The sequence below is a fragment of the Nicrophorus vespilloides genome, unplaced genomic scaffold, assembly GCF_001412225.1.
Source record: "Nicrophorus vespilloides isolate i.1.1-1 unplaced genomic scaffold, Nicve_v1.0, whole genome shotgun sequence".
Lineage (NCBI taxonomy): Eukaryota > Metazoa > Arthropoda > Insecta > Coleoptera > Silphidae > Nicrophorus > Nicrophorus vespilloides.
This window is the reverse complement of record NW_017100109.1, coordinates 26702-46524: the sequence shown is the minus strand read 5'-3', so window position 1 is coordinate 46524 and position 19823 is coordinate 26702. Positions and strand designations below refer to the sequence as shown.

The 19823-nt window shown below is 31.9% G+C and overlaps 1 protein-coding gene across 1 annotated transcript; it reads left to right on the top strand.

The window, feature by feature from the left end:
* The first annotated feature begins 13724 nt into the window (after window positions 1–13724).
* Window positions 13725–14921, top strand: LOC108568379 (major royal jelly protein 3-like). The gene has a single exon (XM_017929440.1). The coding sequence runs from the start codon at window positions 13725–13727 to the stop codon at window positions 14919–14921; it is 1197 nt and encodes a 398-aa protein (XP_017784929.1).
* The last annotated feature ends 4902 nt before the right edge of the window (window positions 14922–19823 follow it).

Here is a 19823-nt window from a genome sequence, read left to right as displayed (position 1 = left end):
TTTATCCCCGCGAAAACCAACCGGGCCATAAATTTACCCGAATTTTCGAGGTTAATCCATACTCTGTTACATGCAAACACACAATCTTCCACTTTAATCACGGTGCAATCAATTATATTGTAATAAACGGCCGTCCGGAATTAAAAAAGAAAACGGCAAAAACAAAATGTGAAGCGTTTCTCCTGCTTTTGTTTCTTTCTTTTCTTTTACATTTCTCGTCCTGGCCCGTTCTTCTTCGTGCCTCCAATGATCGTTGCATACTTATTATCGTCGGACCTAAAAGATTCTTCCTGTTTTCCATTTCATCCAACAGCTCAGATCCATTTACGCAATTTGATTACAATTACCAAAAACGCATATATCATTTTTGTTTATATAATTTACAACATTATAAAGGATTATGGTACCTGCGGACCGGCAAATATATGATATAAAACTAAAGTTGATAGCAAATTTAGTAAATAATATAATGATATAAATGTAACATTACATTTAAATCAAGTAACCGAGGACTACAGATTAAAGAAAATTAGTTTAATCTAACATCAAATTAGGAAACATATTATTAAATCATATTTGAAATACATAAAGGGTGCCCAAAAAGAATTGACATTATAAATTTACCGCCATTTTTTAGCGGTAAAACCAGAGTAGTGATTTTTATGTTGGCATTATTAAACATTGGGGTTAAGTTAAGAAAAAGAACACGATCCAATACTGCGTAGAAATTGTAAAAATTCAGTTATAAATGATGAATATTTTATGGAAACTGCCATATTTTGTATAGTCATCATAATGCTCCTAGTCGTAACAAAACTATCGTGATCCAAAAATCCAAAAGTTATTAAAGAACGTCATATGCATCCTCGACGAATCACGCGGTTTGCGCTGGGGCTGTGGTATTGATTGGACCTTAGTTCTTCAAAAAAAGAAATGGCATTACTGTCAATGGAATTCGAGATTGTAAGATGATTTCAAACTTCTTATGACTTTAAATTATTGATATGGATGTAAAAGACATGTGGCTTCAACAAAACGGCGTAACATGTCACACTGCCAATGAAACTATGCAGTTATTGCAAGAAATATGTAATGGTCGTGTTATCTAGAAGTGAATTGGCCGCCAAGATTATGTGGCTTCCTTCTTTGAGGTTATATTAAGGATAGAGTATACATCATTAAACCACAAAAATGAAATTCGACATGTTATAGAAATTTTCATCAAAAGAGTGAACATGTGCTACCAAGGCAGGTGGTCATTTGTCAGATGTTTTGTATCACAAATAACCTCTATGTCTCAACTTTCTAATAAAGCAAAAATGATATCAATTGTCAAATAAAAAATGTGTTTTATTAAAAAGTAGTAACATTTTATGTTTAGTATATTTAGTTATATTATTGGTCCTGAATGTATACTTAAAATAGTTCCAAACGAATTTGATATATTTAAGATAAGTGAAAGAAAGCAAAACTTCTTCAATGAAAATTGTTTGTTACGAAGTTTAATTATAGATTTGTCTTAAAATTGAAAGTTCTTCGAGATTCTTGGTCCAAATCAATGGATTGTTTCATGCGATTCGAATCAGATACGTTCTGTATATACATATAAATGTATATAAATAAAGAGCGTGGAGTGTGGAATCCGTGTCTGAATCGTCTGCAAATTTTAATTTATGCAAAGCATTTCGCGCTGTCGAAAGTAGTAGTAAATACGATCGCGTTCTGCTTACGAATCGAATCGGATCCGGTTGATCTCTGAATAGGATAATGAACGCTAAATGATAAATAATTGCGGTTTAATGTGACGGTTTTCGATCAGGTTTCAAAATGCAAATTGCTTTATACGTAACTGACGATGCATGCATCTGTGATGCCGTTTATATATTTTTCTTGTTGTTGTTTTTTTCTTTCTTCGTCGTTTCTTGAGTTGTATTTTCTGAACGCGTGACGATTCTGTACATAAATATCGCGATGCGTTTGGTTTCGTATATACGCGATGGCCGTTACCGTAATAATATTAAAGGTATCGCGGAATCGCTGATGGCCGGAACCCATCCATTAGCTAGAGCAAAAGAGCCGCTGCGCGGCATCTCGCGTTGCAGATGGATTATTGCAACAGTATTAATTAATTTGTTTTCGTTAATTGATTTAATTCCGCCTGAAAGAGGAGATTTGCTCTCTAAGTAAGATCTATAGAAACAACAATCCTCAACAATTAATCAAGTCTTTTATTTTATTAATTTCTTTATTTTACTTTTTAACGGAAAGTTTGTATCGATTTCCGCTAAGTAAAATTGTCGATGCCTAAGTCAATCAAAATTGTTAAAACCAATTAATTTATGTACATATTCTGAAAGGTGACATTTCAACCGTTTTTAGATAAAAGTTTGGTTCGGATCAAATAATTTGTACCCTTTTAAAGATGTACCCTTTTAGACTTTAATACTTTTCTATTACTGTAATGCCAAAATTACTACTAAAGCATTAACTAAGATATATTTTGCTTTCAGAGAAGTTGCTTTAGCTAGATATACTTTAGGAACATAATTCTCTAAATTTAAAGCTGATTAAATCATTGACAATCTTAAAGTTCTAATAGTAATAATGATAAATGAGCACGTGAGTACGTGAATGAGCAGAGATATTAAAAATATCAAAAACCGTTAAGATGTATGAGTTTTGCACACTTTAACGGAAAAAATCAGGACTATATCGACCCTTATATTTACTACTTAGTATTCACCAGAAAATGCACTTTACGATTTCCACAAATTTGGGTTTTTGCAAAATTCCATTAACTGCAAATCAATTAATTTATAGTCGACATAAAACATTTGACAAAAAACCTGATAAATGCTTGGAGGATGTAATGTTAAGTTGAAAGATGATGAAAGGTTTTAATATAAAAAATGATACATACATAATTAAAAATGTATGTTTCTATATATAAAGGTTTTGATTTTTAAGTTTTGTGACATACAAATCAATAATTAATTGCATTGACGGAATATGCATTTTTTTTGAAAATACATTATGAAATTTTGATAAATTTTCAAGAGCAAAGTCTATATCAAAATCACTATTTTCTATATAATTGGACAATATTCTAAGAAAACATGTATGTTCTAATACTAAGAAAAAAATGCTGGAATTTATTGAGATAATTGTTTTTTTTTAATTATTAATTTTTATATACATTATGAAACAAGGTTATCAACCTTAGTTGGTGTACGTTATGTTATTTCTAAATTTAATTTAGAATTATATAAAAAAAATACACATGTTATGTTGAAATTGAAATATTATGACTAAACAACAATAGGTATTCATATGGAAGTTTCGAGCATTCTGTGGGTGCTGTAAGCATCCAAAATACGAATACTTCAGATGATGAATTGTTATGGAAGGATTAGGAAATTAGGAAACGTACAAAACAAATTGATCGGACCATTTCTGCAACGAATTTTTTTGGGGTCACGAAATATATGTGATTATTAATATCTTTAGAGACGTTCATAACATATACATATATATATATATTTTCGTATGTATAATATTTTTATTATTATTTTTTCTCCTGGAGGAACGAAGATATCAATTGTGATTGACAGGTGAATGTTGGCGGCGAATTAATTTGGTGGCCCCGGTTCTCTTCGGTCGCCTCAAGTCATGGGAATCGAAAGCAGCAGCGCGCGAAAAAGTTTATCCCCAAGACGAAGATGAAGACGAAGATCGACTCAAAGTACAAATTTGTTTATTGGAGACGTGCGGCCGTTTGATTGTGCCGCCGCCGTTGCGCAAAATCAATATTCTCTTATGCCTCCGCTTCTTATGTAATAATGGAAACACGCTGTGCCGTTGCACATAAGCGCGTACGCGAACGTTCAGCGAAAAACCCATGGGAACGTTGTTGCGTCACAGTTTCGAGTATCCTTTTTCGATGTACTGCGATAATCCTTTTCGGAATCCTGAGGGTTTTTTGGTTTGGGAAGAAGGACGCTTGCTCGAGTTTAATTAAAAAGTATTAATCTTACTCCGCTCGGCCCCAATTTGTCTTAAGTGGAAAGCGATATAATTAATATACAGGTGGAATTTGATTCACGGACGAAAAGATGAGAGGAAGAACGAAAGGAAGTCGGGAAGACTCGCTGAGTTTGAATAATGATGCGTCTAATGAATTGCAAAAATAAGACAAAACGCGCGAGCACAGAAGTACGGTTTAATGAAGATGAGTATACGCAATTTCTCATCGATTATAAATTACTCCACTTAATAAACTACCGGGATGGAGGATGGCAGCAGCAACAGCAACCGGGGTGGATGGACACGACCAGAAGGTGCTTTCTCTCTTCTTCTCCCATTAAAAATCCAATACGCGGCGCCAATTTATCATAACACGATTAATTGTGCATCCATCAAAGAAGCCATTGTGTAACGCATAACATGTACACGCTAATAACACTAATTTGTTTCCGTTTTTATTAATCAATCGATCCGTCATCTCTTCACAACCGAATACGTCCATTCTTAGACATAGTTTACTTAACCGAAACATACCTAATAAAATTATTATCCAGAATTACTAATTACCAGTTAATTATAAGAAATTAAATTTAGTTTCTATTTAATATTGTTCCTACACCAAAATTATTCAAATATTCCATAAAAATAAATATTATTAATTTTTATTTACTTATTGGTTTTACAAAATTTATTTCAATTCAAGTGCAGTAGTAAAAATATTTAAATTATTATTATATTATTTTATTTTTCATTATTTATTTACTAATTGGTTTCGTCTTAATTTGCCCAAAGTCTTTCTACCAATATTTTGTCATTTACTACAAAATATATACTTTTTTTAATTTATTTATTTACTTTTATATCACCTCACTCAATAAGTTCTTAGGACGACGAAACAACTACTTTTGGGCAATATTCGACTTTATTCATAAACATAATCTCCTTCAAGAGTGACACATTCATATCAACACTTCTCTAACATTTCGATACCTTTCTTGTAGAACGATTTATCTTTGGCCTCAAAATAAGTTTTACACCCTTTACTGCCCACTCAGCTGACGACGAATTTGACTCTAGAGTATAGTGGTGGATACAGGTTTCGTCCATTGTTACATACCGCATCAAAAAATCCTTTTTATTTCGCTTGAACAGCTCCAAACAGCGCTCCGAATCATCAACTTGTACCTTAAGCTTGAACGCGGTACCCATTTCGAACAAAGCTTTCTCATGATTAAATGTTTATGCAAAATGCTGATTACACTGCCTTTTGATATCTTTAGGGTGTCAGATATATCACGCAATATCAATTTAAGCCAAAACCAGTATGTAGACCTTTCTTATGTTTTCTGCAACAATTGCTGAATTTGGGCGATCAGAGCGTTTAAAATCAGCAAACAACGTTTATACCATTTGTCTCGACGGAGAAGAGTCTTATCAAGCTAATACTTTGCTTGAACTCTATTTCTCTCATTGTTTTTGAAAATTACAAAAGTATCGTTACTAAATCCACTGTAACTTGTGAACTAAAAGTCAGATTGTCATCAAATTTTGACAAGCGTCGTCTGAAGGTTGATACTTTCTATATATCATATGGATTTTTTTGCTAGAGGCTCCATGTATATGTCATACTACAAACTTATTGAGTAAAGTGTTATATACAGTTTATTATTCATTTGTATTTCTCCTCTACATCAGTTCTTTGGATTCCCTTGAACTGGTATTAAGAGTGAGCTGCTTGTAGTCTTTTACTTTTTTAAAAATTCTTCCAGTTTGGTTTTATATAATTTAGTTATTGACTCCTCTTTTACTTCATTTGCTAATACATTGTATAGTTTCATCTCCTTTGTGATTACATAATTATTTAGTGTCTGTTCTGTTTTTCTCTGTTCTGAAGTTTTGTTTTGTTTCTTGTTTAAAATGTGTAAGTCTCTCCACTCATATATAGTTTTAATTTCATTATTTTTTAGTTTATGAGTTATATTGGCGGAACCGAGTATTTTATATCATTTGAAAAGGCTTTATAAAGAAAAAGTTGTTAAATGTTTTTCCTTGCAGCCAAAATAGTTGACTGAATATAAGTCCAAACTGCTTTCACTTTGTCTGTATCAGTTTTTTTTAGATTGAGACATGTATCCAGTTGTATTCATATACAAATAACATTGTATTTAATGTATCCTTATGATGCAACAACTAAATTAATCCTTTACCTAAATGTAATTCAATAATTGATGCGATGATAACTTAAATACAAAATATGAAGAAATTTCTTTATCGTCGTTCAATTTGTTTTGCATATATCTACAAGTGAATACGAGGAATAAATTAATGTAATCCCCAAAATAAATTCCCAAGAATATGTTGAATAGTAAATTCGTTTTTCTCATCGATTTTTCTGTTTGTAACAAGAGACTAAAATAACTTAATCTAATAATAATAAATTGATCTAATCCGTAAACAAATGGTTTTTTTGTAATGCAAAGTTTGTAAGAACAGTGCACGTAATGTTAGGAAGTTGAAACGATAATGGAAAAGAAAAGAAGAAAGAAGCGGCTTCGTTGATTTATGTGAATTGCATGCATGCATAAAGATCTCCGCCTTTCACATTAAATACCAAAACCGCCACGCAGTTCACTAATTTAATTTGAATAAAGGAAAAATCTAATTTCGAAATGCAAATGAAGGAAGGCAGTTCGGATGCGCGCACGCGTGCGTTTGATAGCTTCATCTTGTCCTCTTTACATCTCTTTGTTCGACCGAAGCGAACTGTCATATCCTCGAAGGCCGTAACTTCGTTGGACATCACTTAATTAGACCGTGAGCAATAACATTTTCCGTGTCTTCAAATGGGATTATTATAAAGAAAAGTTATAAAAAAAAAACAAATAAAAATACAAATTTTATTCATTTGAATTGAAACAACAATTATAGAAATAATTTCAGTTAATTAGAATTGTAAAGACAGAAATACTTCGTTCATTTACCTTTTTGTAGAATTAGCAAATATTTGCAAATATACAAACAAAGTTAATTATTACAAAGAAAATTTTAAGTTAAATAAATAAAAAATATTTGAAATTTATTAAAAGTTTTAGCCCCCAAATAATTATATTTTCAATCAATTCTTGTTGGAATTTTGCAAAATCTGTAAGTTATAAAATTGATGGTATGTGCGTAACGGAAGGTTTGTCTAGTTGTGAAAGTTTGAGTCTTGTTTCTTACTTTGATATCATTTGGTATAATACTTGGATCGAAATTGATGGTGTATTTGCGAGATTTAGAAACGTCTTAAATTATTTCGAAGCGACGGGGAGTATTCATGTCATCTCTTGTGGTAGCTGCCAGCTGCAGGTACTCTTCTCTTCTTCCGACGTCCAGCAGAAGATGAATGGAAGATGTACGCTGTGAGAGGTGTGGCCCTATATCGTGGCCACGTCGGCGCCCCAGCTCTCTGACCTCTACCCTTTTTTTTTATATAGACCCAAACGCATTAAGAACAAACCGTTGAAGAAGAAAAAGAAAAAAAATACACGAAGAAGAACATGCACGGCCTCCGAGGAAGACCAGAACAGAATTAATAACCCGTGCGTTATTGGCTCAAGAGAGAGGCGTCGAGTGGTCCTCGATATCTTCGAGTGCGTGTAATTAAATATTTAAGAAACTCCGAATGTTTATACTGTCGAATTCGGTGGAAAGATCAGCGACGAAGGATTTTCTCTTCAAGAGACAGAGAAGAAAAAGGATTGATTTTTTATTGTTGGAGAGGATGCCCTGTTGGCGCCTGCCGTCGCCGGGCAAAGGTCAAATGACTCACCTGTTATTATATACCTTACCAGGCCCCATAAAATAAATAATCAAAAGAAAAATCCACCGAGCAGTGAACAAACAAACAAACAACGAACAGATGCACACGTTATTTTACCTCTTGATCCGACGACGTGAATGCAATCGCTAATTGACTAATCTCCACAACGATTGATACTGGTAATTCGCAATTTATGCAGCAGGATGAATCATCGAGAGAAGCTTTCTTTCTGGTTTGGAGCGTAGAAAAGGTTTGCATAACTCAAACCATCCAATTGTGTGTGTTTTTTTTCTTCTTCTCTCGTTTGGAGCGTTTACATTTTCGTCAACATCCCATCTCCCACTGGCACGAAACAATGGGTGAATACACGTGTATTAAATTTGTATTGTTGTCTCTCTATCGGAATTAGGCACAGGTCAGATCTGAAGCATCTTCCACAAGTAATTGAATCTCGTTTGCATTTATAGTGCGCTCCGCTTTACGTATAGCGATGATCTCAACGCAATTTCAGTTATGTTGGAATATTTTTGTTACGATCTTTCTAGAATTATTAAAATTTATCCCATGCTCTAAATTCCTATCAAAGTTTTATTTTTCTTAAGTTAAGGCATAATTGAAAGATCATTTATCAAAAGTATTTTTTTTTAATATAATTCAAATTATTTTGACATTAATTGTATATTTTGTGCATCAATTCTTTAAAATTTCACATATATTAAAAAAAAAACTTATAAATAATACTCAATTTGAAATTATTCTAAATAAAACTAGAAGTTTTAATTGATATTTTTTGGTATGAAATAAAACATATAGTTTTCAATTAAATATTATTAATTATATCAATTAGATAATTGATATATTATAAACATAAAACAAATTAAATTATTACAGAAATAACTAATTTTTAATTTGCATAATGGAATTACCTGATAAACAAATATGCGTCATAATTAGTCGCCTTATGATTATGATCCGAGAAGTGCCGGCGCTTGGCTAGACGACGTCGCCTTATTTGGTCATGAATGAAATAATGTGTGTTTATAAAACAATCGTCGATTGATGGAAATTGCAAAACATTTATCACATACATAAATATTAGTGTCTAGTCATTGGCCTATTTTTATTTCTTTTTTTTAATGAAATTATGTTATTATTTTTCATCATTAATAAACCAATAAATTTAAATTAAAAAACTAATAAGTTGTTGTCAATACTTAATGTTTAGTAAATATTTAATATTATTTTCAAATGCAAACATCATTTTGTCACGTTTTTTAAGGTCATTGAATTAGTTACCAGCAGACTTAGAATATTTAAGTTTATCAATTGAAATTATCATTAATGGTGTAAATAATTAGTTTAATTAGTTTCATTTTGCTTTAGTTCATTATTTTATACAATTATTACTATTGAACAAAATCACTTGTTTATATTTGTTTCACTATTTTTTTCATTTTCTGATTAGGAAAGCAAAATTTATCAAATTGATTAGTATATTTTTCAACTATTTATGTAATTTTATCTCTTACAGCAGTGATGGGCAATGTACGGCCCGAGGGCCAGATGCGTCTCGCCTAGACATTTTCAATTTTAATGTTAAAAAATAGTTAAAGGCATGTTCCTTTTTTTCTTTTAATTTGTTGCCGATCTGTGTCTCTAAGTATGAAAGTTGGAAACTATAAAAAAATACAAGAGAAACGTTCCTTTTTATATAACTATGATGTAGCTACATTCTAGTACCGAGTTTACTTTTGAAATGTTTGTATGTTTGCTAATATTAAGGTGATCAACCGTCCACTTGTAGTGAGGACAGTCCTTTTTTTGTAGGTTCTGTCCTTCCTTGAAAAGTGTTCTCCTTTTCAATATTTTATCGATGACCTTTGTCTGTTTGAAGAAATTAGAAGACTGAATATCTATTTAAATTCTGTTAAATTAGAATAATGGGAAAATCAACATGTTGAAATTGATAAAAGATTGGTGAAAATATTTAATCAATTCAAAAATAAACACATTCCATATAAAAATTTAGTTATTCTTGTTGAATTTACGTTGTGATACCTTGGAACTAATACAGCAGTTGAATGAGTTTTTTCAATTGGTAATGATTTTTCGACAAATCAAGATTGAATGTTGATACTTTGGTTTCTTGCTTCAATGAAAAAATACTCATATAATTAGTGTATTTTTCTTTGAATTAATAAAATGTTTCATTTATTTACGTCGCACGTTTTCCTTAAATATTTTCTCGTTCTGGTTTATTTGTATTCCATAACTTTTCCATTATCTGGTAGAGTTCTGATTGTAAAGAAAGGTTCATAGAATTTAGTATCTTATTAAGATGATATATGGATGTTTGACAAAAGACTGAAAGTTTCCAGTTGACATAATACGAAAGCAATACCTATGACCTATTGTAGCTGAAGATCAGGAAAGTAGCAAATGCACGACGCGTATTCGATGTGATTTCCTAGTCTCTGGATAAGGATAATTGTTTCAAAACCTATACATATATCCGTAGATATTTTTCGCGTTCGGGTCTATGGTATAAACTCTGATGGATTGTGGATGGATGAATCGATGGATGGAGGTTAGGATGGATGGAATCGATGGATGGATGAAGGGGACGTGTGTTGGTGGTGGTGCGGTGCGCGTGTTTCGCGACTTACGCCGTGGGAATGCCGATAAAACAGCGCGTTGAATAATGCATTCGCCGTTTTGATAAAGCTGGCAATGTGGAACATTCTATTATGTCACCGGTCTCGGCACAAATGATAGATACAAGCGTGCATTCGTATTATGTGGAAATGGCTAATTTATGTGCGACTGCATATTATTATCATTGAAGCCCGATCGATGCCAACAACCAACAACGCCGGAACGGCAGAAAGCAATTTCACATGTGGCAACAGGAAAAACGGAGGACGGATAGATTTCAAGAAGACACTGGTTGGAGAGAAACGGCCTCAAGGAAGAAACAAATAAAATCAACAGAGAGAGAAAAAAAGATGAAGAAGAAGGAGATATATAAGTATAAGAAGCGAGTCGGACCGAGCGGAGTGATCATTAATAATAAATAATAAATTTTTGATTAGGCGTTTCGATAAATAACAACAGGTAAATAAATACGTTATTTCGAGGCTACAGGGATAAAACAAATAAATATACTTACGCTACGTGTATATATTATATTTATATAAAATACGAGAAGAAGAAATGCGAATGAGCCAAGGGCGATTCTTCCTAAAGGATAGATTTCCGGGAACGATAGGACCGGAAAAGCAAGTGACCCCAAATGTGACCCAACACGTCCTAAAAAAAGGGCAATAAAGCTACGATGATACAAGACGGTTTTCTTGTGGTCGCAATTACCGTCTCTTATCGCCATACAATCTAAAACGATTTTAGGGTAATAGCGTGTAATTTCCCTATGAATTATCAGTTTTTGGGTGGTCCTAGCGACAATAAACCAGTCTTTATCTCAAAGACGCGCACATAATTTAATCATTACTTATGTTCATGCACTGCTCACTATTTATTTATTCAAATTGCTTTATATTTTAATAATTTGGACTTTAGCTCTAGTTTCTTCTCTAACAACTATAGTTTAGAAGCCCTGGAGCTTATTCCAAATAACGTTTAACTACTGTTAACATAGTATTTATATAAACCATCAATTAACCAATTTAGTTTAAGCTTCTTACAGAATACAATTATAAGATAAAGTTGAAATCATTGTAGCTGTAAATATGTTACAACTACTTTCTTATTACCAGATTGCTTTAGTTTAATATTGAATTAATATAATTTTTGTATTCGTTCTGGAATTATTTATTTTTCATGCAGATTTTTGTTTAATATTTTTAAATTATGTAACATGATAATAAATGTTTAGTTATTTTTTTTCTGCTACTATAAAAACAGAAATCAAATTAAAATATTTAGTTTACCGGCATAAAGAAAATTAATTGAATGGTCAGTTGAAACAACGAGCTTTCATGGTTACAAAGGTAGTTGTCCACTAGAGTAGAACGGAACAGATCAATCAATGTAAAAAGGAAACGTGTTATTGAATTATCAAACGTGAAATGTATATTTAATGGTTTTTGTGAATTATTTAAATAGCGATTTTTAATTATCAATATCAACATCTATTAATAATTGTACGTTACATACAAATTATGAAATTAATTTATTATAGTACTGTTTTATAAATCATAGTAATTTGTTTTTTTTGTATAGTATTAATAATTCAGATATTTTAATTTTCTTTTACCAGAGATAATTTAATTTCGTATTTTCTATTAGTCTAAATATTAAAAAAAACGATAAATTTATGAACAAATATAAAAAGAATAAAAAGTAAAATTAATAGTAACGAGTTTTTACCTTATCAGTTACAAAGTCGTTCAATATATGAATGAGTTTATTTTACTATTCCATTGATATCTATTAGTAAAAAGTAATTAATATCGAAACTGATAAACATAATTTTATTTTGGAGCGGTTTCATTGATGCAAATAGATAAGAATGAAATGATTAACTATTTTTTTTCGATTGTAATTATTAAATTTCGCAGTTAATCTGATAAAACAATAAATATGATGGAAGTTGCATCGGAATAAATTAGAAAAGTATCGTTCACTAAGTTAATATGCGTTCTATCTGTAGTTGTCATCTAAATAAGCAACTCGTATTTAATTTGGTTCTGTTACGGACGATAAAAATCTTAATCGGCCGTTAATTAGGTTTCGAATTTGGTGGATTGAAATTAACGCAAAAGGAAGTAGATTTCCTTTCGGATCACAATAATAGAAGTAAAGGTCTTGTGAATAATTGAAGTGCAAAAAAAACAACAAAATGAAACGAACTGAGAGCTACAATAACAGTAAACGTGATACAATAAAACGTATCTTGATTTAGCGGCGGTACGTCCTGTATCAAATTAATTGTAATCGCTATTTAATGGTAATGGTTAATTTGACTTTAAGACTGGGGGGAATTTCTGCTCTTCGCGAACACCATCGGTCTTGTGTGATGCTTTTTTTTCTGTTACTGTTTGCTCGTTTTTTTTTATCTTCTTCTTTTGCTCCTTGCCATTCCCATTCTAAAATGGTCATTTGCAACTTCCGTGTGCGTTTAGGCATGCAGCTTTAGTGCAAGTTGGCGATATGGGTGTGTGGAATTCTAGGACGCGTTACCTTCTCGTTTCCTGTTGTTTGCTGCAATACCCTAACAATCCACTGTTACACTGTCTTCTTTCCTACTCTTCATCAAAGCCGTCATCATCATCGATGTCTTGGTCCTCCTTGTTCCACTTCTTCGTGCATTTTGCACTTTGGATGGAGTTGTGTAGACAGACGTACGGTTCTCCTCCGTGACGTACCGGAATTTTCATGCTCGCACGAAAATTATTTACGGTCTCCGCCTTTTAGTAAACTAAATTATATTATGCTTCGATATACTTCCAGCCTTTAGATCATAAAGAAAGTATTATAACCATACACATCCTTCATATTATCTACATTTTAATTGATTTCTTAAATTATATAACAATGTTTCGTATTTCTTAATTATCTTGAAAGAAAATGATGCATTACAAATGTATTTTAATAAAATATCGTTTTTTATCAACTTTTTTTTTTAAATAAAACTGTATACAAAAATTGTATGAATTTTATTTACTTTCAAATGACGCATTCTAATTATAAAGTTCATTATTACTTATATATTTTGTTGTTATGTAAATAATTGATTATTAGTTGTAATTGTATAGCGTTTATTTTGTTGTTTTTAAACATATAATGAGTGTAATTTGGTGCAATCTAAATGAATGTACTTCATTATTTTTAATTAAAGGTATAAATAGTTGAAGTTTCAAATTCTAAATTCATTTCTATAATGTTGCTTTACCTTACTGCCTTTGTCGCTGCGTTTTGCATGTTAGCAAACTCTCAATTTCAAGTTGAATATGAATGGTCATATGTAAACTTCACTTGGCCTACGAAGGGTGCGTACCAAAAAGCCGTCCGAGATGGTACGTATGTACCTCAGAATAACGCCATTGTTGCTATAAAGTTCTACAAGGATAACATTTACATGGCATTGATGCGATCGAGTCAAGGTACTCCGGTGACTTTAGCTACAATGAAGAATGTTGCTGGTGGTGGAGTTAAGAGTAATCCACTGTTAAAGCCCTACCCATCTTGGTCTATGAATCCCCAGAAGAGTTGCAAGACCCTACAGAATGTTCAAAGCTTAGAAATCGATAGATCAGGAATCATGTGGGTTTTGGATGGGACGAGAAATGGAGATGTTACAAAATGTCCAGGGAAATTGGTGCTTTTGGATTTGAATAGAGGCGGAAAAGTGGTGTATTCGTACACGTTTCCAGAAGAGATTTGCATGAGTAAAGGTTGTTGGTTGAATGACATCGTGCTGGAGGAGAGGTTCGGAGGTTACGCTTATATCACGGATTCCAGCGATTCCGATCCGGGCTTAATAGTATTTTCCATGAAGCAAAAGAAGTCTTGGAAGCTGCGAGATGCTACAATGTTTGCTAATCTTAAGGTGGTCAATTATACAGTCGGTGGAATACAAGTTCCTATTGTGTTAAATATGGATTCGATCGCCATGACTCCAGTTCCGAAAAATCCATCTGCAGAACGTCAAATCTTCTACTCTCCTTTGAGCAGCTACAATCTACATTCTATCAGCGATTGCATCCTTAGAAACGAAACTTTAGCAGCCACTTCGAATTGGAGGAATCAGATTAAGTTTTTAGGATTTAGACCATCTATAGGCGATGGTATGATCGTTGATAATAAGGGTGATCTTTATGTCGGTTTAATCACCGAAAATTCTATTGCCAAATGGAATATACATGAACAGAACTTGAACCTGAAAACAGTTACCACTAATAATAAAGAGATGATTTGGCCGGATAGCTTCGGTATGGATGACGCTGGTAATATTTACAATCTTGCTGATTTTGTGAATTACTTTTTCATCGGACCACTAAAGATGTCAGATGAACCGAAAATCAGAATTTTTAAGATGCATATAGGAACTAAAAGTTATTTGTACACTGAAATCTAAATAAATCTATTTGTAATTAACTAATATAAGTAAATTATCGTAGAAGTAATATACGAAAAATATATTTTGTTTTCAATTCTGTATTATATAAGGCATTGAAAGTAATTATTATTTATAATGAAATTGTTTTTCGTGAATGTTGTGTTATATAGCCACGTGTTGATATATAAGAGTACGAATAGAATAAAAATAAATAGGAGAAAAAGCAATTATTTTTATCCTGAATGTATATAAAAAAAAGAATTTGTTTGATAAATCCAGGTGATATTTTCTGATTGAGGTCATCGGAGCCTGCTGTGAAAATGATTGCACCCCCATAGACCACGAAGATGATGATGATCGTAATACGGAGAGGAAGGCCGAAATAAAAATAAATCAATCACCAATGATCTAATCAAATCCATAATGCGAGCACGAGTCGAATTCGAATTAAAATCCCAATAAGGCACCAACCGAAAGGGTTATCGCCACACGTTCACGATTATCATTATTATTATTATTACTGCAGCATTTCGTATTCAGAGTGGATCTCAATCTACATAAATTTCAATGCACATTGGAGGTGGAAAATGAGGAAGAATAACAAACAAGAAGAGAAGGTGGAGGATGAAGAATGAGTAGACGAGGAAGCCGTAACGGCAGCAGCAGCAGCACTCCGGAATCGTAATAATTTCCGCGGAAACAACTGTATTACAAAGTCCTCCCGGCCACCGTTCCATTGTCTCACCTACACGTCGTTAAACCGAAGACACGTGGGGGTGTTTTATATTATTATTGCTCTTCGGCGACGTTGCCAGCTGCTTTCCAAAGGCTACCACGGAAGAAACATCGTGGATCGTGTCAACTTTACTTCGGTAACATGCCTCGAAGAGATCGAAGACGGCGATTAGGAAAAACACAATTACCCGTCGACACAAAACGAACACCGAAACCACCATTCCTCCTCCGACACTATTCCAACGGTGGGTTTCCACCATTTCGATCCTAACCAACAGATAAAACCTCTACTAAATCGTTACACCACTTCCTTTTCTTCTGGATTCATTGGATCGCCGATTACAGCTTACCTAAACATTATTGAATCTGTTAATATTCAATACGAACATAACTGAATATTGAATGTATCAATAAATACGATCGATTTTCATGAATAGATTTCTATTCTTTAGAATTCATTGAATTCCAGACTACAGATTTCCTAACACTCAATACTAACGTAACATAATATTTAATGTATCAATAAATACGTTCGATTTTTCAAGAATAATTTTCTTTTCTTCAGAATTAATTGGATTTCAGATCATAGCTTACTTTTTTTTTGTTAATATCCATTACAAACATAACTGAATACTGAATGTGTCAATAAATACAATCAATTTTAAAGAATTTCTTTATTCTTTTCAAAATGTATTGAATTCCCAAATTACAGCACTCCTCACTATTAATATTAAATACTAATATATCTGAATATTGAATGAATCAATAAATACGAATTCAAAAAACATATATCTCTTACTTAATGTAATTGCTAAAAAATAAGAAATACATAGAGTTAAACCGAAATCTTTTGTGAAATTTAAATAAATAAGAGGAATCTGTCTGCTCTTTAAAGTTCTTAGACTCATTTTGAATGCAATTGAAGAAAGTGGCACTCATTCCAAGTTGGAAGACACATTACATGTCGCGCAATGACGAATGCGTGCAGAGTTTACACGCGATGAATCTTCATAAACTTTCCATCTCGGATTGTCCGGAATATCGAGGTCAGGGGTACATTTCAATCTTGATTTATCGCATTTATTAAAACCTACTAAGATGTTCGCTATAATAATAATATGAAAATGATCGGAACCTGCAAAATACATTTATCACAATCACACAAGACACATCTAACATAATATATCTAATATTAAGTTAATTTGATGTAGTCATAAGATAAGTAAGTAGTAATAAATTATTGCCCAAAGCAATTGAAGACATTATTATTTTTTTGTAGCCAATTTGTTTTCTTGTATATTTTAAACTAAATTGATTTTTTAATGTGTATAAGAATTTTATACAACAGTTTTTTTTAATTTATGATAAATATTTGTATTCCTAAATTTCCAAAAAAAAAACTAAATTGATTGATAGAAATATTTATAAAATTACAAAAAAAAGAATGTATGGTAATAAAAATTTATATAATGATTGTTTTGAACATAAGTAATTTAGTTATAAATTACAATAGAAGATAAAAACTGTATAAAACACAGTTTTTATGTGAAATAAATGTCCTATTATTAAATTACAGGAAGTTTTTCAAATCAAATATTTAAAAATATATTATGAATTGTAGTGAAAAATTACTAAGTTTTGTAATCAATCATAATTATACATAACATTTAATTTAATTTTGTAGAAAAAAAAAGTATACAGTGGAACCTCGCTTAACGAGCACCTGGCATAATGAGAGTTTTGCTTAACGAGCAAAATAAAATGTAAGAAAAATGTTTCGCAAAATGGATTATCGTATATTACATTAGTTTATATTGGGAAAATTGTCTCACTATACGAGTAAAAATCTCGAAATTTTGCAACGGATTATGCTCGTTAAGCGAGGTTTCACTATATATAGAAAAATAATGTGTGAATTAACAATAATAAAAAAATAAAGAATATTTTCTGAGGAAATATTGCTAAGGAAACAGAGCATAAATCATGATGCTGAGAAACATAAAATAAGGTATAAATAACGTTGGAATGTAATGTTCGGCTTTTGGGTGCCGCGTGTAATAAAATTAAGAAATGTAAGTAATTTCATGAATTCTGTTCCGCGTGCCGCCGTCCCTGCACCCCCTACGCGTATCTCAAAGTAATATGAAGATATGCATTTAGTTTTGTGGAATTTTTAAAAGCGTAAATATACGTGGAAATAAAAGTAGAAGATGATTAAAGAAAAAATAAAAGAGCAAGAAGAGACAACCAAGATACAAGAAAATATAAGATAGAAAGAGAGAGAGGTATGATGGTATAAAACAAATGAAGCGAGCGGAATAAAAGTTGGCGTGTGCCGAGGTGGCCATAAAACTCTTCTCGGCCCCCCCACGGAGCCTTCCTATCGATAAATTCGTATTCTTTATGGCGACTGAGGTGGACCTCCTCATAATTTATTTCTCATATTTATATATGTATTATATACATTAAAGAAAAAAAAAAAAAGTGTATTTATATATTTATAAAATGATGCAAGCTTGGGAATAGAGGTTTGCTTCACGTCTCCCCAGCATCAACATCACTAAAGTATTACACAAAAAAAAACTCGCTTATATGCTAATAAACTAATTCAATCTTATAAGAATAATTACTTAATGCTAGTTTTAATACATTGAATTAAGGCATATGAAGATTTGGAACGATAGCCTCTTGGCTAACAGGATAATCTGTATAATCTCAAAATATTGCCTTATTTCTTTTTTGAGAAGAATATTAGAATATTATATATACAGATTAAAGTATTTATATATGAACTAATCATAATAGTTATATTAATAATATCTATTTTTAAGAGAATTTCTAAACTATTGATCATAATATTGATTTAGCAAGAAAACGAGGAATTACTGAAATATTTTTTTAATTCAAAGAGGAAATATAGATAAATAGTCACAACAGTTTAACAGATTTTAAACATTATTAAAAAAAAAAACCTGCGCTGTTTTACGGCACTTTTATTACATTTTATAGAAGTCATTAAAGTCGAACTTCGTAAAAACGCCCTGGCGTTTATTCTCATGGGTCAACAACGGTTTTACAAAACTTGTAACTCTCTTAATTTCTTTTCCTTTTTTCTCTTGTGTAATGTACTTTTGGAAATTTTAGATTCATGTGCCAATTATCTTAATGTGCTTTTTTTTTTGCAAAACGAAATTGTGGCAATGTTTTCAATCTGTTCACTATAGTCTTTTGGTTTACGTCCACATTTACATTTACAAAAATCAACATTAATGATCACATTTTTACAATTTCAAACAAACTGCAAAACTTCTCAGCAGCGGTATTTATCGCAGCCCGATTGAGTTGTTATTGTTTTTGACATTTTCCAAAAAATAATGCGAACTTCAAAAATGGTGAACAAATAATAAAAAAATAAAATTTCCTTACTAATAATAAAACCAACAAAAACGAACATTCTCTAATGAGTAAAATTATAAGTAGTATGTAATATAAATAAAAAGACATTCCTATATAGATAATTACTCCGTAATAATAATAATAATAATGAAATAAATGCAAATTTTATCAATGTAGTTTTATACATTAAAATGTAGAATGTACGCAAAGTTGCCCGAAAAGCAGATCAATATTGTAATTAACGATGAACCGTTTCTTCGAACGCTGGACCAGAGCAGGTCTATGGAGTTGTTTCCGGGAGTTCAATTTGTTAATACATGTAGTGACTATGTGGTTATGAATTGTAATCTGTTCTTGTAATATATTATTCGTAGTGGCTGACCTGGGGATATCGATAGTTTTTTTGGCCGTTTGGAACAGAGTTATGAGGACACTGACATTTTGGTGCATTTGATGTTGTTTGGGCAGGTTTCAGTCGCATGAGTATATTGTTGGCATAATGCACACAATACAGGAATTGTAAGTGTTGTAGCGCTGTTTACTGCAGGATAATGTTTATTTTTATGAAATATTCCTTCGTGCATTTTTTTTTCGAAAGATGCTGAACATGCCATAATGATTCTTCGTTGGAAAGTTGGAAGGCCAGATGCTCTTGAGGGTATGCGTTTGAAAAACCATGAAGCCTTTAGATCAGTGTTTCCCAACGTGGACCCCAGGCCCCACAGGTGGGCAATTTGATTGCTAAGGGGGTCAAATTGAAAATGAACCGTATGGTGGAATATGTATATG